Genomic DNA, 19064 nt, shown 5'->3' on the forward strand with positions numbered 1-19064 from the left:
TTGGAGCACTCAAATTGAGTTATGGCTTTCTGCCTTTGTTTAGCCGCGCTCAATATGAAGTTACGGTGCCGGAACGGCTTCCGTGTATAAGAGTTAGATGAAGTGAGAGAGAAGTGTTTATTACGTTTGAAATATGGATATCTTTCTTACAAAAATGCATGGATTCGCTACAGGAGGCCTTCATTCACCCCCCGGAGCCATGTGAGGCACGTTTTATTATGGATGCGCGTGCTTATAAAGTCATATACACCTAGGATGCCTCGAGGGTGAGTAAATCACACGCTAATTTTTATTTTTGGGTGAACTAAACCTTTAATCCAACTAAAATATGGTGGAAGGGGCTGAAGCAAGCAGTTAATAGGAGGAAACCCACCAACATCACAGAGTTGAAGCGGTTTTGTACTGAGGAATGGGATAAAACCCCTACAAGATGTTATGCAGGACTGATCGGCAGTTACCAGAAACTTAATCTGCAGTTATTGCTGCAAAATGGGGTCAGACCAGATACTGAAAGCAAAGATTCCCATTCTTTTTCAATGCACAGACATGTAACAATGGATCATTTTTCTCAATAAATAAATGACAAAGAAAATATTTTGTCTCATTTGTTTGATTGGGTTCTCTTTATCTACTTTCAGAACTGCGGAAATCTGATGTTATTTTGGTTCATATTTATGCAGAAATATAGAAATTTAATAATTATGCGTAATCCAGTAGATTATGTTAATACATTTTTGTGATGTCAGTACTAATGGACTACAAATGAAATACTACCAAGCACTGCTTGTGAATTATAATCTGTATCAGAAATGTGTTTTTATTGTAATATTTGTTGTTTAAGTTTGGTTGGGTAGTCTGTTGTGCCCCGTACAATCCCCCACATGTTCTGCACTGCTAAACACTTTATTTGTATTGCATGTTCCGTTTTAATCAAACAAAACATTATAGGTCTCCATCACACACAATCATTGTGTTTTTATTGGGCACCGTGTGGTCTTGCGTTACTTCAGCGGCTGTTATGATCGCCACATTCATTAGTACGCTTGGCGAGTATAAATTTGAGTTGGAAAGTGATTGTATGGTAACGATGCGCTTTACACAGTATTGAGCGCATTTACAATGCAGGCAAAACACTGCTGCTGCCAGCAAAGTTTGATAAGGCTCAATATCTGACTATGAACTGCTTTAATCTGCAGCAAGAGATACAGGGGAATGTAACTTACACTTAGTTGTGTAGTGTAAGTTACAATGGCAATGAACACAGCTAAAAACCAATCCAGCTTCTTGAACCCGAAAAACCGGAGTTTTCTCAAACTAACCTGGGCAGCCACTGAAACTATAGCTTAATGAAATAGGCCAAGGGTGTACAATGAGATAAACTAGACAGTAAACATTCATGGAAGTTAAATTCATGTCCCTGATTGTTTTAAACAGATCTAAAAATGGGTGATATCTGACAAAAGATCAAAATGGGGGTTGAAAATTATTACAAACCATGTTTTAGCATGTTGCTAGCATGTTTGTAGCATGTTTTAACACATTTGATAACAAAGAAGCAAGGAGGCTGGGCAGGGCCAGCAGAGACGAAAGAGCTTAACTGCTGGGTGGGACCAGAGGCGATGACAGAGTTTAACATCTGGGCAGGATCAACAGAGGAGGAAGGGCCAGAGTTGGGACCAGAGAGTCCATCCAGCCTGAATGGCCGTGGCGGGCATTGACTCAACATGAATCCTAACAGAAAGTTGGCTATCCTCACCCTAATGCTTAAGGGTAGGTTTACATGACAACAATGTACTAAAAACTGAAATGTTTTTCCTTTACGTTTTTGAAATTTTTTGCATACAGACAACAACGTTGTATCATTTCCAAAACACTTTTTGCTTTTTCAGTCCCTCAAATCACCGTTGTCGCGTAAATAAATGACCAAAATACATAAACAGATTTCAAATTTAAGTTGAAAATATCATATAAATGCCCCCCTTACAACACTCTGAAGTTACTTCTGGAATACTTGATTTTTAGTGCTAGGTTTTGGCATTTGGCCATCAGATATTTGTTAATATTTGCTATCACCTACGGCAATGCTGTAAATCAGAGTGCCCTTCTGAGTAACTGAAACCAGCACTGCTTTCCTTTGTCTTGTTTCAGAGATGGTCTTGTTATGGGGAGATACCTACCTCCGTGGCTCTACTACTAGAGAAAACATACTGACCTTGGATCACATGTGCCTTGATGTGACTGACGTTTTAATTACACATTTTAAATAGCAAATAAACATATTAAACATATTAAAATATAACCCAGAGTGGATCTAGCGATTATCGTCAATTTGATTTCACAGATACTATTTAAACTAAACTGAGCTAGACAATGACATCACTGAATTCAATAATGAAATACCTTTAACTGAAAATTGAGTGTTTAATCTTATTATTAAACATTACTGACACTCTATCCTCCAATTTGATACTGTTAAGTGCTTTGACACAATCTGTATTGTTAAAAGCGCTATATAAATAAAGGTGACATCTTAACCCTTTTTGGGCCAGTGCCCCTCTACTCATTATCCAGGTTCCTTATTTCCCAAAAAACAAGAAAGCCGTGTGAACAGAAATTACATACAAATGTTGTTAGAAATATGACATTCAAACTTTAATTAGGTACCTTATTACAAACAGCAGCCAATCAGCAAACATAAGCATTTTTATTAATTATTTCAACAAGGAAAGAAAAACTGAAGTACTTATCTTAAATGTCTGGTTTGTTTAGCAATATCAGTTATTTCTGTGAAAACAGCTTCATATGTATCAGTATATTAAATCTGTGAAACATCTGCACGCTGAGTCGCTGTTAGTAAACACAAGTAATAAACGGTTCTATTTCTGATGTACTCCACATGCTGGTAACAGAACAAATGTTTTGGAAAGTTTGCTTTGACACGTCCAGTGTAGACATGGTATTACATTGTTGCAAACTATATTCTTCTGCAAGCAGTTACAAAGTTTCAGCTCATCGTCAATCTTTAGTGTGTAAACTCGCCCACTGACCTCTCGTTGGTGTAAAATGGATGGGCACATTCTGCAATCTACTAGTATGCCAGCATGAGCCATCACTTAACAGAAATGTGGCGGATCCTAGCTGACGGACCACTTGGTGAGGTTCAGACCAAAACGATGCTATTTTACTGCTATGGTGAGGTCTGCGGACTCGCACCCAGTCCAGTACCTTGATGTTAGTATGCCTGACCTCGTGTCTCTTATCGAAGTTATGCTTCATTTGTCCCTGGCTTGTAGTTACAGCCACTTTTACTTCTGCTTGGGGGCCAGTTACTACTGTTGCCGACAAGCCCCGTTCTCTGAGGCTCACTTCGCCAAGAAGCACAGTACATATCCTAAAAGCTGTTTGGCCTGCTGATACATGTCTGATTTTAGTGCAGTCATTAGAGGCTGATGGTTGTCGCTTCTGTGATACTTGTTGTGTAGCAGGTGATGATCGGCATACTTTAGCGAAGTGATTTTTTTAAGGCAGTTCCTGCATGTCTGTCCCCCCGTGCAGGACAATTTTGGGCCCTGCAGTACTGTGAGCTAGAGCCACAGTTGCTGCAGAAAAGTAAACCTCTACGACTTCCCTGCGGCTGTGTAAGCTGCACTGGAAAACATGCTTCTTTAGTGTCTATTTATCTGAAGGAAATGGACCCTAGTGCGTGAGACAGACAGATCGCATTTGCTGCATGGGCGCATCCACCAGGGGGCGCGCATCAATGAGAAACGTGGAGCATTCAGTGGCTGCCTCTCTATGCACGAACGCTGCTGACGTATTTCCGGTAGAATCTCAGTCAGCCTATTTACTTCCGCATAGCGCATTCTATAGCGAAGGATACCGGCAAAACTATTTCATAACATTCATTTGACAGCGATTTATAATTTAAGTATTAAATATAGTATTATATAGTTATATATTATAGTAATGGCTTGCAGAAAGTTTAAATATCAACGGCGGGAAGACAGTAGTTCGGCTGAACATTGTTGTGTCCCGTTATGTGAAGCCTCCTCAAAGTTCAACTCTGTACTGAGTTTCCACACTTTTCCCGTGGACGAAGAAACACGTAGAAAGTGGATTCACAACATTCGATGTGAGAGATTTAACATCACATCTCATACAAGGGTCTGCAGTCGCCACTTTATTTGTGATGATTTGATCGAGCCATTGACCCCTAAAGCGCGTCGCTTGCTGAGGAAAGGGGCAGTACCCACCTTATTCCAGTGGAACGGCTACTCCGTTGCTGAACCAAGGCGCACCGGGGTATGGCAAAAAAGGGAGGTTGACTCTCAAGTGGATGAGGATCCCGTGCCGATTGGTGCCCAGCATCTGGAACATGATTATTGTTCAGTTCCAGAACCCGCGGCAGTTGATAAGGCACTGGATCAGACTGAAGATCTCCGTAAGGAGGTGGAGCGACTAAGGAGACAGGTGGAGGAGTTGTCGGTCAGTCAAAGATTTTGTTTGGGACGATTTGCGGCTTCTGACGATGATATAAGGTTCTACACAAGGTACGATTTAAAACCCTTACGTACTGCATAAGATACTGTGTGTGTGTGTGTGTATGCTTAACGAATTTATTATAGACCACTTGTCATAATGAAGAGTAAACACAAATATTTTAGGAATCTGTCAAAAACGTGTTTTAAACTAAAAATGTTATTGTCTATTTTCATTTATTAGGCAAACTGAAACAACTAGTCTTGATTCACACATAGTAGCCAAAAAAAAAACAGATTTTATTTTTATTTTGTATGGTCTCCTTTCTCCTCGATAGCAGCTTGCATTCTTGCTGGCATTGTTTTTGAGTACTGATAATATATATATATATATATATATATATATAACACACACACACACACACACACACACACACACATATATATATATATATATATATATATATATATATATTATTTGATTATATTTTTAAATTTAATATTTAGAATTGTTGTAGGTAATTCATTTCAGTTTGTAATTTATGTACATTTATAACATGTCCTACATCTACTTTAGGTTCGGAACTTACAGCCATTTAATGGCTTTCTGGAAACTCATTGAACCTGCATCCCACAACATGATTCGTGTGTCCAGAGTAAGAGCAACTACAATGAGGCGTGACGTTGGAACAACAAGCAGTGGATGGGTAAATAAAGAAATAGAAGAACAAAACTTAATTCTATATTTTCAGTGGAAGCCTAGCCCGCACATTATATGCACATAATTGGAAACCTTGTTGTTTTTACAGGGTCAGTCCCTGCAGCCCATTGATGAGTTCTTCCTCTTCATGGTCCACCTCTCAGTTGGCCTAACACAGAGGGATCTTGCCCACAGATTCAACATCCATCAGTCCACAGTTAGCCGAATTATTACAACCTGGGCCAATTTTTTGTACACTGTTCTTGGGTCTGTCCGCATCTGGATGTCTGAGGAGGCAATCAAGGCTCATCTACCCAATGAGTTCCAGGACTACCCAGACACACAAGTGGTGATTGACTGCACAGAATTGCGTTGCCAAACTCCATCCTCACTTCTGCTTCAAAGTGAAGTCTTTTCCACTTACAAGTCCCACTGCACCTTCAAGGGATTAATCGGCATGGCACCACATGGCGCAGTCACCTTTGTCTCATCCCTGTATGCAGGTTCTGTCAGTGATAAGGAACTTTTTAAGCAGTCTGGGATTGTGTCTCTGTTGAAACCTGGTATGGCAATAATGGTTGACAAAGGGTTTCTTGTTGATGACTGTGTGCCATGCAAAGTCTATAGACCTGCTTACCTGTCGAAGAGGGAACAGATGTCGGCTGATGAGGTGAGGGAGACACAGTCCATTGCTCGGCTGAGGGTCCACGTTGAGCGTCTCATCCGCAGGGTGAAGCAACACAAGCTGTTTGACACAGTCATCCCTCTTTCTATTACAGGGAGCATCAACCAGCTATACACTGTTGCTTGCCTCCTTGTAAATTACCAGAATGGCCCATTAGTGAAAGCTTGGGCAAAGGATTAAAGACAAGAAAACATTTGTTGGAGATTGATTTTAGATTTATTTTTGTAATAAATAATATAAACATGTATATAAATTATTTTATACAATGTTGGCTGCACTGCAGTACTGTAAACATGTAAATATATATAACTTTATACATTTGCACTGCAGTAATGTAAACATGTAAATATATATAACTTTATACATTTGCACTGCATTAATGTAAACATGTAAATATATATAACTTTATACATTTGCACTGCAGTAATGTAAACATGTAAATATATAAATAACTTTAAACATTTGCACTGCAGTAATGTAAATATGTAAATATAAATAACTTTGATACAGTGTTAAACATTTCCTGTACAGTGATGTTGTGTAAATACAATATTAAATGATTATTTGTCTTGTGTTTTTTTTGTTTGTTTGTTTGTGTGTTTTCTATACCTGTAGGCATCTTGGCAGGTAAAAGTAAAAAAAGAAATGGTCAGCTTTCTCTCGAATGGTCTGAAATACTTTGATGTCTTTGTAGATGCGCTGGACCATCATGTCATCCTGTGCATAAATGACAATCACACCAGTCCAATCCTGAGATCAGCATTTGTCCCTGAACCTGCCAATAGTAGGCATGCTGTTCTTTCAGTTCTGGTGTGCCATTGTGAAATTTAAGGTAAGGACAGTCTACGTAACTTTGTACATTTGGACATTTGATCTCCAAAAGGCCAAAAACATGATGCTCTTTAGGGTCAAAAATAATCCCGTCAGGAGAAGCCCCCAGCCAAGGTGCATCGGGATGAATCATAAATCCACAAGGATAATAGTTTACTTCTTGCAGGAGACAGTATTCCTCAACTGCAGCAGATTCCATTTGCAGTCCTCTTTTCATGTGTGCTGTCTGGCGAGTTCCTTTGTACACTCTTTCAGCCAGGTGTTCAGCTGAGCTCTGGCCACGCACATGACAAACCTCCCTAAAACGAGATGATGTTACCCTTGGTTTTCTGACAGAATGCCAATCAAGGGATGCACTTTGGTCTTTGGTGGCTGTCTCGATATTGTGAGCCATTTCCAAAGTCACCTCCAATGACCTCATGTGTAATTGTTCATGTTTGCTGTGGACAAACAAGCAGACAGATGTGTCAAGGCTGTAACCATGAAGTGGCAAAGGTGGTGGTGCTGGGGCATCAGGATGTGTACTAATGTTGCGAGTTGTTGCTGGTGGCTGTTGGTATGATAGCACGCTTCCAGCTTGAACTTTGCCAAAGGCAGAATCCACCAAAGAATCCTCACTGGAAATCCCAATTGTGGTGATCAAAGGGGCTGTAGCACTGGCGAAGTCCTTGTAAACCTCTGCCACTTGCAGGACTGACAGGTCAGGCAGCTCACTGGTGACACCCTTGTAAAGGGTACTCCTAAAATGGAATAAAAATGTTCATCAAAAGGTAAATTCCTTAGTTCATAATCTGTTGTCTAATCGTTCATATTTTTTATTTCATACATATTCATCTTTTTTTGTTGTTGTTGTATGAATTTGAAAAAACTACAATGAAGAATTGAAGTGTCTCACCTTAATCCCTCAGCAAGTTTCCTTTCTTTGGGTCTTGCAGACAGAAGCACCATTTTATTGACAGGACCAGGCTTGATTCCCTAGGGATACACAAGAGACATGTTAATAATAAAAATAATAATAATAATAATAATAATATGATTATTACAAAAAATATTTTACAATAATAATATTCTTATATTCTTTCTATAGTAGGTCAATTCAGCAGTCAAATATTTCTGAATAATGGCCACTGTTCACAGAAATTACCAAGAAATTATCAAGAAAAATTATGTACCCTAAAGAGCAGTGTTTGTATTATCTTTTAATAATACTCTTTACAACTTAGTAAATACAATTTTAAATTCAAAACATGTTTATTGTATTTAATAATTAATTTACTGCATTATCCATAACTTACCTTTAAATATATCATTTTTATAAGCAATCGATTTAAACTCACCATTGTCCTTGGTTTGTGCCAGCTTTGCTCAGCTTCAGTGCAGCTGCGAACTGGAGGAACTGCACTAAGGCCAAGCTGTGAGTAGTGTGCTGCCTGGTAGAGTAGTGCAACAATGTGGTTGCACACTGCTGTGCCAGCAACACAGGAACAACTGCTTTGAGAGAGTATTACAGGACGAGAGTCCTTTAATACAATCTGTGAAGATAATTGAATTAAACAAGATGGCAAGAATTAGCAATTAATATTATTTATAAATAGACTTTAAATATAGCCATATACTGTAATTACTATCATCCATACATTCCATTACATTTTACCTATGCCTATCTTTTGACAGATGTAGAACCAACAATTAATATTATTATTATTATTTTAATTAGAGATGCACCGATTACAATTTTCTTCGGATTCTGTTTTTTTTTCTGAAATTGAGCTATGGAGCTGTTACCATTCAAATGAAATCAGTATCAACAAACTCCATCTTTCCACTGCAGCTGCAAAGCTGCATCTTAAGTGGCATTAAATGTATTTGCTCAAACTGCTTGATGAAGCTGAGGTGGCATAAATTAATTTACACTGCAAAATTTAAAATGCATAAATAATGTTATAAGATACATTTTATTTTACAAATATTTTATAGATAAAATATTTTTAAACATACAAATAGGAAATATTGAAAAAAAATGCAATGATAATTTTAAATGAAAATAAAATAAAGTGAAACCAAACCAGTAGGTGGCAGCAAATGGCTGTTTGAATACGTGAGTTCAACAGATTTGTTCAAACAGCTGATTCATTCAGAAACGAGGCAAGCAACTGTGTTTATGAATGGATTACTGAATCATTGACTCACTTGATTTGTTAAAAATCGTGGATTCATTCAGTAACTAAAAAAAACCCCTGTGTTGCTCGGAGACACAAAACAGTTCTGCTGTGGCAAGGCAGGCTGCACAAGCAATATCTGGCACAACACAGGTCGATCGGTGCATCTCTATTTAAAACGTTAACTTTGCTTAGCTAAAGTCTTGATCGTGTCCTCCTACTCTCAAACTATGCAGCTTCTCTGACTTCCTCATCGACCTGAAACATGTCGCCCTCACGCAGATCTCTCCTGTCACCTTATCCTTACTAGAAACTGAGATATTACTTACAGTTAGTAACGTTAATAAAGTAAAATCCAAAATGTATATTAATTAAAAAATATCACATAAGATGCAAACAATGTACATAAAATGTAACTAGATAGATATATAAACAAATAAACACAAATAATGCAAAGACATATATGAACTGTGAGAAACGGAGACAGCTAGAATCGATATTCGTATAACATTATAGCATGAGAATACTCACCCTCAAAATTGTCGATATAACTCGAAATATATAATTTGAAGCCCTTCTCTTTCTTACTGTTGGGTGTAACAGCTGATTGCCTCACAATACGATTAACATCATTAACCGTTATCCGGGGAAGCTCCTGTAAACAGCGAATGTAGTGTGTCATCCTCTCCTGCGCCATCTTCACACAGTTATCGCCAATAGGGAAAACGGCTTCCGGTGCTGCACCGGATGTAACTGAGCGGACTGAGACCAAACGCGGAAGTGTTCGTGCATAGAGTCTATTGCATGAGCGTGCCATGTCTCGCAGATTAGTTACACAGTTTAGCATGGACTCACCCGGACGCTGCAGCCGTTTGCGTAACTTGTATCGGTTAGTGAAAAGAGCTATTTGGCGGTTGTTGTTGTTGTTAATATTTGTTTGTGATTAACTAATAAACAAAAAGTTTGTATTGACTTTTAACCAGTAGGCTATAACAAAAATGTTTGAAAAACATTGTCTGTGTCCCTCAGAGCGATTATTGACAATAGCGGTCAATAAAACTGAATTTGAATCATAACATCTGAATTTTAATTACTTTTGAATTATAATTAGTAGGAAAACTTGCACAACAAATATTATTTATCTCACAGTCATTGATTTCTTCATGTTTATTCTCAACTTTTACCATAATCCTTATGGCAATGACATTAAGAAGCCATACCCAATATAAAAATACAGAAAAATAAAACTGAAAAAAAAAGTGTTTTCCCCTATTTCATAGATTACACAATAGCCCGATCTCTGTCAAATGCTCTGTCATTTAAAATAGTGGTGTTGTACCCTTTAGCTATAGCTTTGCTTTTTACTAAGCCTTTTACTTGTGGTGGTCTATCAGCATAGTCTTTCTGTATGAGGCAAGGATGTCTTGCGCAGGGAAATTAAGAATTGAGACGGGGGACATCGTGGCAAAGACCATTCTCCACAGTACAACATTATTGAGCAGAGGTATGGAATAGCTCGGAATCAACAGGTATGAAAAAAATGAAGATCTGAAAATCTTGTGGATTTCTCACAGAAACTTGCAGACAGGTTTCTTGACCGCCGGATGACGCTCACTGCACGAGACTCATGATCCAGTGGCGCGCGTTATTATCCACTCCCAGCAGAAGGACACTTCAGTGACGTCACCTCGAGCGAGAAGGAAGCGGAGCGCTCGCGCTGGAAGCTGTCACACAGTAGTTGTGGTGAAAGCAAGAGAAAGGCTTTCCGCACGCGCGCACACAACTGTTGCTCTACACGGACAAACGGCAAGGCAGAAAATCAACGTTCTACTTATCTGACAGCAACTTCCACATACTCTGCGGGGAATTAATCTCTCCTGTTTCTGCAATGGCTGATGTCATACAAAGCAACGAGCAATCCTCATCTGACATTGTCAATCGATTCGCCCGTAAAGGTGCTTTGAGGCAGAAAAACGTCCATGAAGTGAAAAACCACAAATTTATTGCGAGGTTTTTCAAGCAGCCGACTTTCTGCAGTCACTGCACTGACTTTATTTGGTGAGTAGATCATTTTACACACTAATTATTGCAATATCGGTATAAGTTTAAACATTATTACAGTGCTACTGTAGATCTGGCAGCTGGCCTGTTACCAGGGGTACACCTAGGAACAAACACTCATTTAAGCGTTTAAGAAACTCACTGTTTCCACTTTAGCTGTGTTCAGAACGCACATGAATAAACACGTTTAGAGTTTGCTGGACTGTCACACAGAACTGCTTTAACTTGCTTTCGTAATAGAAATGTCGTTTGTTTTTGGACAGAACTAAGTTTCAGACTACTGCCGTATTCTGCATGCCTCACGTTTACTGGGGTTGCTTGCCATGATTTGGGCGTGATCAGTTTGTCCAGGCTTACAGTGTGGCATTCAGCTGCTCAGTCAAGTCATTGCTTCACACTTGTTGGTAGTTTATTTAGTAACTTATAAAAGTTAAAATAGGAATTAGGGGCTCAGATGTGAAAAATAATTAACACAGCATTTTTGCATTCAGTATTAATAATATAATTTTAAATTTATTTACGAAAATGCATGTGTGGTCTGCTTTAATGATTAAATGTATAGCTCACTGAAAAAGTCACTGTGAAAGCACATGATCTTTTATCGTTTCCCTTTATGTGCATTGATACAAATCAAACATTAGATGCCATAGCTGTCCATGTACTTTTTAATTAAGGGATTGCTTTTTCAGTGGAAGACAATTGATAGCTAAAAGCCCATTAAAGGATTTAGAGAGGCAGATCTCTAATGCATTGTTTTTCTTTCTCTCCTCTTCATCAGGGGGTTTGGAAAGCAAGGATTTCAGTGTCAAGGTAAGCAGTCATAGATGGATTTGCATGTCCTGCTTATTCTCTGAACAGTCACTTGTATTGGTCCTAACTTAAGGAGATGATGCCGTGGTCCTCAACACAAGACATCATCTTGAAATATTTCCTTTCCACACATGATCAACTCAGTTGAATGCCCCAGAACAAGCAAATGTTGAAGATTGTAGTAGTCAGTAGTCACTGTTTTTGGTGATTGAGGCCTAAATTAGCAGGAAAAAATGTGAGAAATAATGTCTGTCATAAGCATCCCTTAGCTGTCCTTGAGTTAAATGACTCTTGTCTTAAAGACAGAAACCCAATATCTGTTTGGTACCTCAATGAAAAGCCTCTCACACAGAGGGGCGGTTCATCTACAGAAGCTACTTACAGGAATATGAACCATCCATTTGTGTAACATGCTCTTTTAAATTGAATAGAATTTTTTTTTTTTTAATTTGGAATTTTTTGCCCACATTTGCTGTTGCTTTGCAGAATTTTCACAATCAGTTTATATATATATATATATATATATATATATATATATATATATATATATACACACATATATTTTTATATTATATATATATATATATATATTTATTTTTATTTTTTTCACAGTGCTACTGGACACATGCAGTGTGGTCACACGCATTACGTTTCCAATGTTTGAATCACAAAACATTTACTTCATTTGTGAATAGACATATTCACTGTATACTCACTACCTAGCCTTCTGTTTGAATCAATATTAAGGCCAAAACATGAGGAAAAAATTCTGAAAGTCTATTGATTTTCATTCAATATACTTAAGTCAGAGTTTTACTCAACTGATAATGACCCATTTGTCATAAGATAAGATCTGATAATGCAAATTATTGATGCAAATGATAAGGATAAGAATGAGATTATTATGAGTGTATTACTCTTCTCTTGGGCCAGGTGCTGTCAGCAACCTAAGTTGCCAGTCCCTTGATAATTCTGGTGCTTTGGTTTTAGCTATCACTAGATGTGTGGAGTATTATCCTCAGGAGTCTACATTTCACCTGAAAGCTGAGCTTTTAACATGAGCTCATCAGCTGTGGTTCAGCTGCCAATACTTGCTTGGCAAAACAAATTTTGATTCCAGCACCCTGGCCCTGCAGGTCTCTTTTCACATTGTTTAAATTATCAGTGTGAGTATCACTGTCGGTATTAGTGCCAAAAATTTAGCACCAGAACTTAAAATGCATAGAATAACATGTGCATCCTTCTGCTACGGATACATTGCAAGAGACAGAAAAAACATGGGCTGCTCATTTAAGGCAATTTTTTGACTTAAACATACCAAAATAACAAATATATTTTCCGTTCTTGCAGGGCATCAGCCCCAGTTGTCCAGCATTAATAGTGGTTCTGCAGAATATGCAGATCCATATGAACTATATATCAGTCTTCATTTTTAAGTAAACTCAAGAGCTGTTCCTACACCCAGATGCAGCATAAAGCTTTCATACAAAAAAAGAAATGAAATCTGGTGTCAAAAACACATTTGCAACTAATATCCTTGGTAAAAAGATAAATTGGACAAAGACCTCTGAGTTCTGACGGTTTCTTCATATTGATTACAACATTGCACTAAAGAAGCTTTCATTGAAAAGCTGCTCTGCTTGTGGTGTTCTGCAGAGGTAAACTGAAAGCAAAGAAAGCTTCAAGATCAAGGTGGAAAACGTACCAGGTTACGTATGTAATCCAGGTTCCCTGAAGGGAACTTCGAGCTGCGTCAAAACGCATATGGACACTCTGAATATCGTCTACAACAAGTCCAATAGAAGGGCGAGGCGTCACGGGCGGGGTGACATCATGGCCAGGAAGTATATAAGCACGTGAGGCAGAGCCCGCGTCAGCTTCATGTCATGAAGCAAGCGCTGGCAGGGATGCTGGAAGTATGGCTTCGAGACGCAGCTCTCGTTCCCTTCAGGGAACCTGGGTTACATACGTAACTTGGTACGTTCCCTTCCAGGAATTTCGAGCTGCGTCAAAACGCATATGGGAACGCTATACCAACGCCGCCAGACTGACAAGTCCTTGCCTGATGTCAGGCCAAGAGGACAGAGGAGCCTGGAGTGGCTCGGATGTCGAGGTCGTAAAACCTGGAGAATGTCAGGGGCGTGGACCACCCAGCAGCGTCGCAGATGTCCTGTATCGGTACACCTGTCCAGAAAGGCCTTGGAGGCCGCCATTCCTCTGGTTGAGTGCACTCTGACTCCCACGGATGGGCAAGCCCAGAGGCCTCGTAAGCAAGATTGACAGCATCCACCATCACTTACTAAGAGTGGGCTACCTAGCCCTTACCCTCTTAGACGGACCAAGGCACTCGAGCAGTTGGTCCGACTTCCTCCACAGAGCAGCTCTGTGGATGTACGTGCCCAGTGCTCACACTGGACACATACGGTTGTGCTTCTCCTGGCCGAAGGGAGGAGGACAGAGGCCTGGAGTACGACCGGCTGTGGTATGACCGTTAGAGCCTTCGGTACGTACACCATTTTTCAGGGGAGGGGTAGAGAAAGACTTTCGCCGAACCGGGCGCACAGTCAACATCGAAGGGGCCGCAGACAGGGCCTGAAGGTGACCACCCTCCTCAGAGAATGATGGCTAACCAGAAGACGGTCTTGGAGGTGAGGAGTCTATCTGTTATCTCCTCGACATGCTCAAAGGTGCTCACACCGAGCCTCGGAACCGCAGCCAGGTCCCATGTGGGGACGTGATCGTACAGGAGGCCTCAGCCTCCGCGCACCGGAGGAAACATGTAACTAGGGGGTATCTGCCCACTGACTGGCCACCGATAAGGGCATGGTATGACTAATAGCTGCCACGTAGACCTTAGTAGTGGAGTGGGTTAACCCTGCGGAGAAACGGGCCTGCAGGAACTCCAGAACTGCACTAACTGGGCAGTTGACTGGGTCAAGGTGGCGGTCTCTGCACTTCAACGTACAGTTTCCTCGTGGAGGGAGCTCTGGATTGAAGGAGGGTCTCGACAACCTCAGTCGATAGACCGGAAGCTATGAGTTGCGCCTGCTCAGAGGCCAAACCCACAGCTTCCATAGCTCCGGGCGAGGGTGCACAATGGTGCCCCCGGCCTGTGAGAGGAGATCTCTCCTGATCGGTACCGGCCACGGGGTGCCGTCAAGGAGAGAAATCAGGTCCGAGAACCAAACTCGGCCCGGCCAGAACGGTGCTACTAACAGTAGACTGACCGCCTCCCAGCACACTCTCGCCAGAACTCCCGGGAGCAGAGAACGTCTGCTCCTACATTGAGATGCCCAGGAATGTGCACAGCTCTCAGAGATCGGAGCTGGCCCTGGGACCACACAAGGGTCTGGTGTACCAACTTCTACAAGGGGCGCGACCGCAGACCTCCTTGGTGGTTGATGTAAGAGACCACTGCCGTGCTGTTGGTGCGGACCAGCACGTGGTGATCTCTCAGGTCCGGGAAGAAGTGCTTGAGCGCACGGAACACAGCTAGGATTACTAGCTGGTTGACATGCCACGTCAAGTGGCAACCACTCCACAGACCGCGGACAGGGTGGCCACTCATGACCGCACCCCAACCGGTGAGGGAGACGTCCGTCGCTAAGGAAATACGGCGACAAGGAGCTCCCGGCACCAGGCACTAGGACAAGAACCAAGGTTTCCTCCACAAGTCTAAGGCACGGTTTCTCCATACAATGGCATGATCCTTGACAATGCGAAGACCCCCTTGGTCTTGAGCCACCACTGTAGGGGCCTCATGTACAGCAGGCCAGAAGGAATCACGCTGGACGCAGCTGCCATGAGCCCGAGCAGTCTCTGAAACTGCTTGTCAGTGAATGGCGCACTCTCTCGACTGCCGTGACGATTGACTGGATCTGAGCAGGGGATAACCGCGCCTGCGTCGTGGTCGAATCCCACACCACGCCTAGATAAGTGGTTCTCTGAACTGGAGAAAGCACACTCTTCTTGGCGTTTAGTCTTAATCCCAGATCTTTCATGTGGGCGAGAACGAAATCTCAATGCCGAACCGCCAACCGGTCTGATTGAGCGAGAATCAACCAATTGTCGATAAAATTGAGTATGCGGATGCCCTGCAGTCGCAACGGGACCAGTGCCGCATCCACACACTTGGTGAAAGTGCGGGGTGAGAGTGCTAGGCCGAAGGGAAGAACCCGATACTGACACGCTTTGCCCCCAAAAGCGAACCTCAGGAACTCACTGTGAGAGGGAAAGATGGGTACATGGGACAAACGTCCTAGAGGTCTGTCGTGACAAATCAGTCCTTGGTCCCGATTTGGAACACGATCTGTGAGCATCTTGAACTTCAGCTTTCTGGCTGAGAGGTTCCGAAACTCAAAACCAGTATGGGCCTCAGCCCCCCATCCTTCCTTGGAACAATGAATTACCGGCTATAGCAGCCGGAATGAGTCTCATGAGGAGGAACCACTCGATGGCTTCCTTCCTCAGCAAAATATCGACTTCCTGTTCCAGAACCAGAGCCTGCTCGGGGCGGACCGTAGTCACACAAACCCCGTTGAATAGCGGCGGTGGCCCATCGAACTGGATGGAATAACCACGCTCTACTGTCTGCAGGACAACTCCCGCACATTACCATAATAATGAGAGGCGGGAATGAGCGGGCGGGATGAAAAAGGTTAGCCCACGATCTCGACACCTCGATGTGGAGATCGGGGAAAACGAGAGGCTCCTACATAGAGGTGGCCGCGCGCGCAGAAAACGCTCATCGAGTAAACTATCGCATGGCACAGGAAGTTTGGCCACTGCCCGTGTAACCACCTCTAAAAACTGGGGCGGAGGCGGCGAACCCTCGTGAACGCTCGTCACATCAACCTCCTCGGAGGAAGAAAGACGCAGCGTCAAGCCCTCGTCTCGGGGGGAAGAGACCGCTTCCAAACGAGAGACGGGGCGCCAGATCTGGCGGATACCAGATCAGCCTGCGAGCCCCGCGAGCCCTTCGTGTGCGGAGTGTGCGCAGCGAGAGCCGCTCACAGCGCACCCAGACAGACCACGCACAGACTATGTGTGTCCTCCCCAGTAATAAAGCGAGGGCAAGGACTAGCACACAATCTGAAGCGCGATCCGAAATCGCCCCCTGTTTTAGTCTTGGCTTTGGCATGTCTAGACTCTTTCTCAGACAAACAACAGTAAATAAGACTCACAAAACAGATATGGACTGACAATACACAGAGCGCTTGCTGAATGACAAAAAGCTGACGCGGGCTTTGCCTCACGTGCTTATATACTTCCTGGCCGTGACGTCACCCCGCCCGTGACGCCTCGCCCTTCTATTGGACTTGTTGTAGACGATATTCAGAGCGTCGGTTACGCTGATGGCGTTCCCATATGCGTTTTGACGCAGCTCGAAGTTCCTGGAAGTGAACCGATTTGTTCCAACTCACTACTTACTAGTACTTGATATTGTTAGCAGGCATCTTTTTTTCAATCCCTCCATCTCTTTTTCTTTCTTTTTCGCTGTCATTTAACAGAACTTCACTGAAAAGGATTAACACACACACTGTAAATGTATGCAGTGTATGAGGTCTACGTTTTATGAATTCCATGAACAATGTAGATTCTGTTTTGTAGGTCTGGTTTGGGAATAGCTTTTGTCTGCATCTTGGAGGGAGACCTTGTTTGCGCTCTCATTTTATCACGTTCATGGCAGTTGCTGGTTAGGGTGAATGCCAAATAAGTGTCCAAGATAAAGAAAATAAAAATATCCTTGTAGAAATGTAGTTTAAAATGCATGTTCTAAGTTCCTATTTTTTTCCTATGTTAGTTTCATATGGTTTTGAAAACACTATTGTGTTATGAACATCAATTAAAAAGTTATTTTCCACACAACGGGATAACTTGTGTATCAAGTATACACCCTTTAAATATATATTTAAAAACTTTTTAAATATATTTTTGAGTATATGTACATTACATATGTCATGAATTATGTAAAGAATAATTGATGACGGGCCATTGAATTATTAGAAAATAATGCACACCCAAGGTGGTGCTGCTGTTACACCTCGGGTGTTATTTTCCGGTCAGGGTTCAGAAACTAATTTCAACTATACTTCCAAAACATAATTTTAGACCTAGTAATGGAGGATTGAGCAGTTGATAGCAGATCTAATGCAGTTATTAATTCAAATTCAGTTATTAGAGACAGAGACAGAGAATCACAAGTTATTGTGTGTTTTCATGTAATAACTTGTGTAATTCATCTGACTCACTGTGATTTCAAATATTATTTTTAGTAGTCGCCTTCTTTTCAGATAGTTAGTCATTAAATCCTTGGCTCCATAAACACTGCAGGTGTCACAATGGTCACAGATATGGAGGTGTACCTTCACCAAGCTGAGTGTTCACCAAAAAAAAAAAAAAAAATCTTGCTCACAGATAAATGAATGTGTGAGTGGGTGAGTTGTATAGTTTGTAATTAGTCCATCTATGTCCCCCAGCCTGACCTATTATAGGCCAATTTCCAGAATGTTCACAAAAATGGACAGCCAAATAAGACAGTTGCAGGAAAGTGGAGTCATTGCTTCCTCTCATGTGACTTTTCCCTAGTTATCCACAATTACCCCCATCAAACTCATGTCATGCCATGCTACTGGGGCACTTTTAGAACTTACAGAGTTGAAGGGAGATAAGAAAGATTCTTGCTTCCGTCTGAAACGTTACCCGCCTGTGTCACTGTTTGATTGAAAGTGTTACCTTAAACAAATGAGTGATTTATGTGATCTCATAATTTGAGCCAGCACTGGGACTGACACAGTTCTACTCTGCATGACTGCTGCAGTAACTGCTTTCCCTGTATCTATTTCATATCTGTTTTATGTTTTAAATGTGCATTGCATTCAGCACTGTACACTTGGATTTCTATTCTATAGTCATGTGCATGTGCTCTTTAAAACTTTCATTTTGGGAGCAGTTTTTATATATATATATATATATATATATATATATATATATATATATATATATATATATATATATATATATATATATATATATAATAAGGATGTTGCTTAAATTGTTGCCACTTTGGTGATCTTGCTCTGCGTAGCTGGGTTTCCATCTAAACATGAAGCCAATCTTTTTCAAAGTTCGCAAAGGAAAAAAAAAGCGTATTAGTTGCATTTCCATCAAGTTGTTTGAGTGGATGACAGTGGTATTAGTATCCTTGTACCCAACTGTAAATAAAAATGAATTAGTGGAAACAGCCAATATGTCACAAAGGTTTAATGTTCGCTTTGTCAGAGTTTATTCGTATTCGTATTAACTCTTTTCCATGCAAGTCAAAAGCCACTTAAAGCAAG

The 19064-nt window shown here is 41.2% G+C and overlaps 1 protein-coding gene across 1 annotated transcript in view; it reads left to right on the top strand.

The window, feature by feature from the left end:
• Window positions 1-10532: 10532 nt before the first annotated feature.
• The window catches only part of LOC306844455 (protein kinase C alpha type), a 154703-nt gene continuing 146171 nt past the window's right edge, over window positions 10533-19064 (top strand). Inside the window, exons 1-2 of the mRNA XM_079376606.1 lie at window positions 10533-10911; window positions 11693-11724. Of these exons, the coding sequence (XP_079232732.1) occupies window positions 10742-10911; window positions 11693-11724 (202 nt within the window). The 5' untranslated portion in view covers window positions 10533-10741. The remainder of the gene's footprint in view (window positions 10912-11692; window positions 11725-19064) is intronic.

This window comes from Barbus barbus (assembly GCF_936440315.1).
Source record: "Barbus barbus genome assembly, chromosome: 25".
NCBI lineage: Eukaryota > Metazoa > Chordata > Actinopteri > Cypriniformes > Cyprinidae > Barbus > Barbus barbus.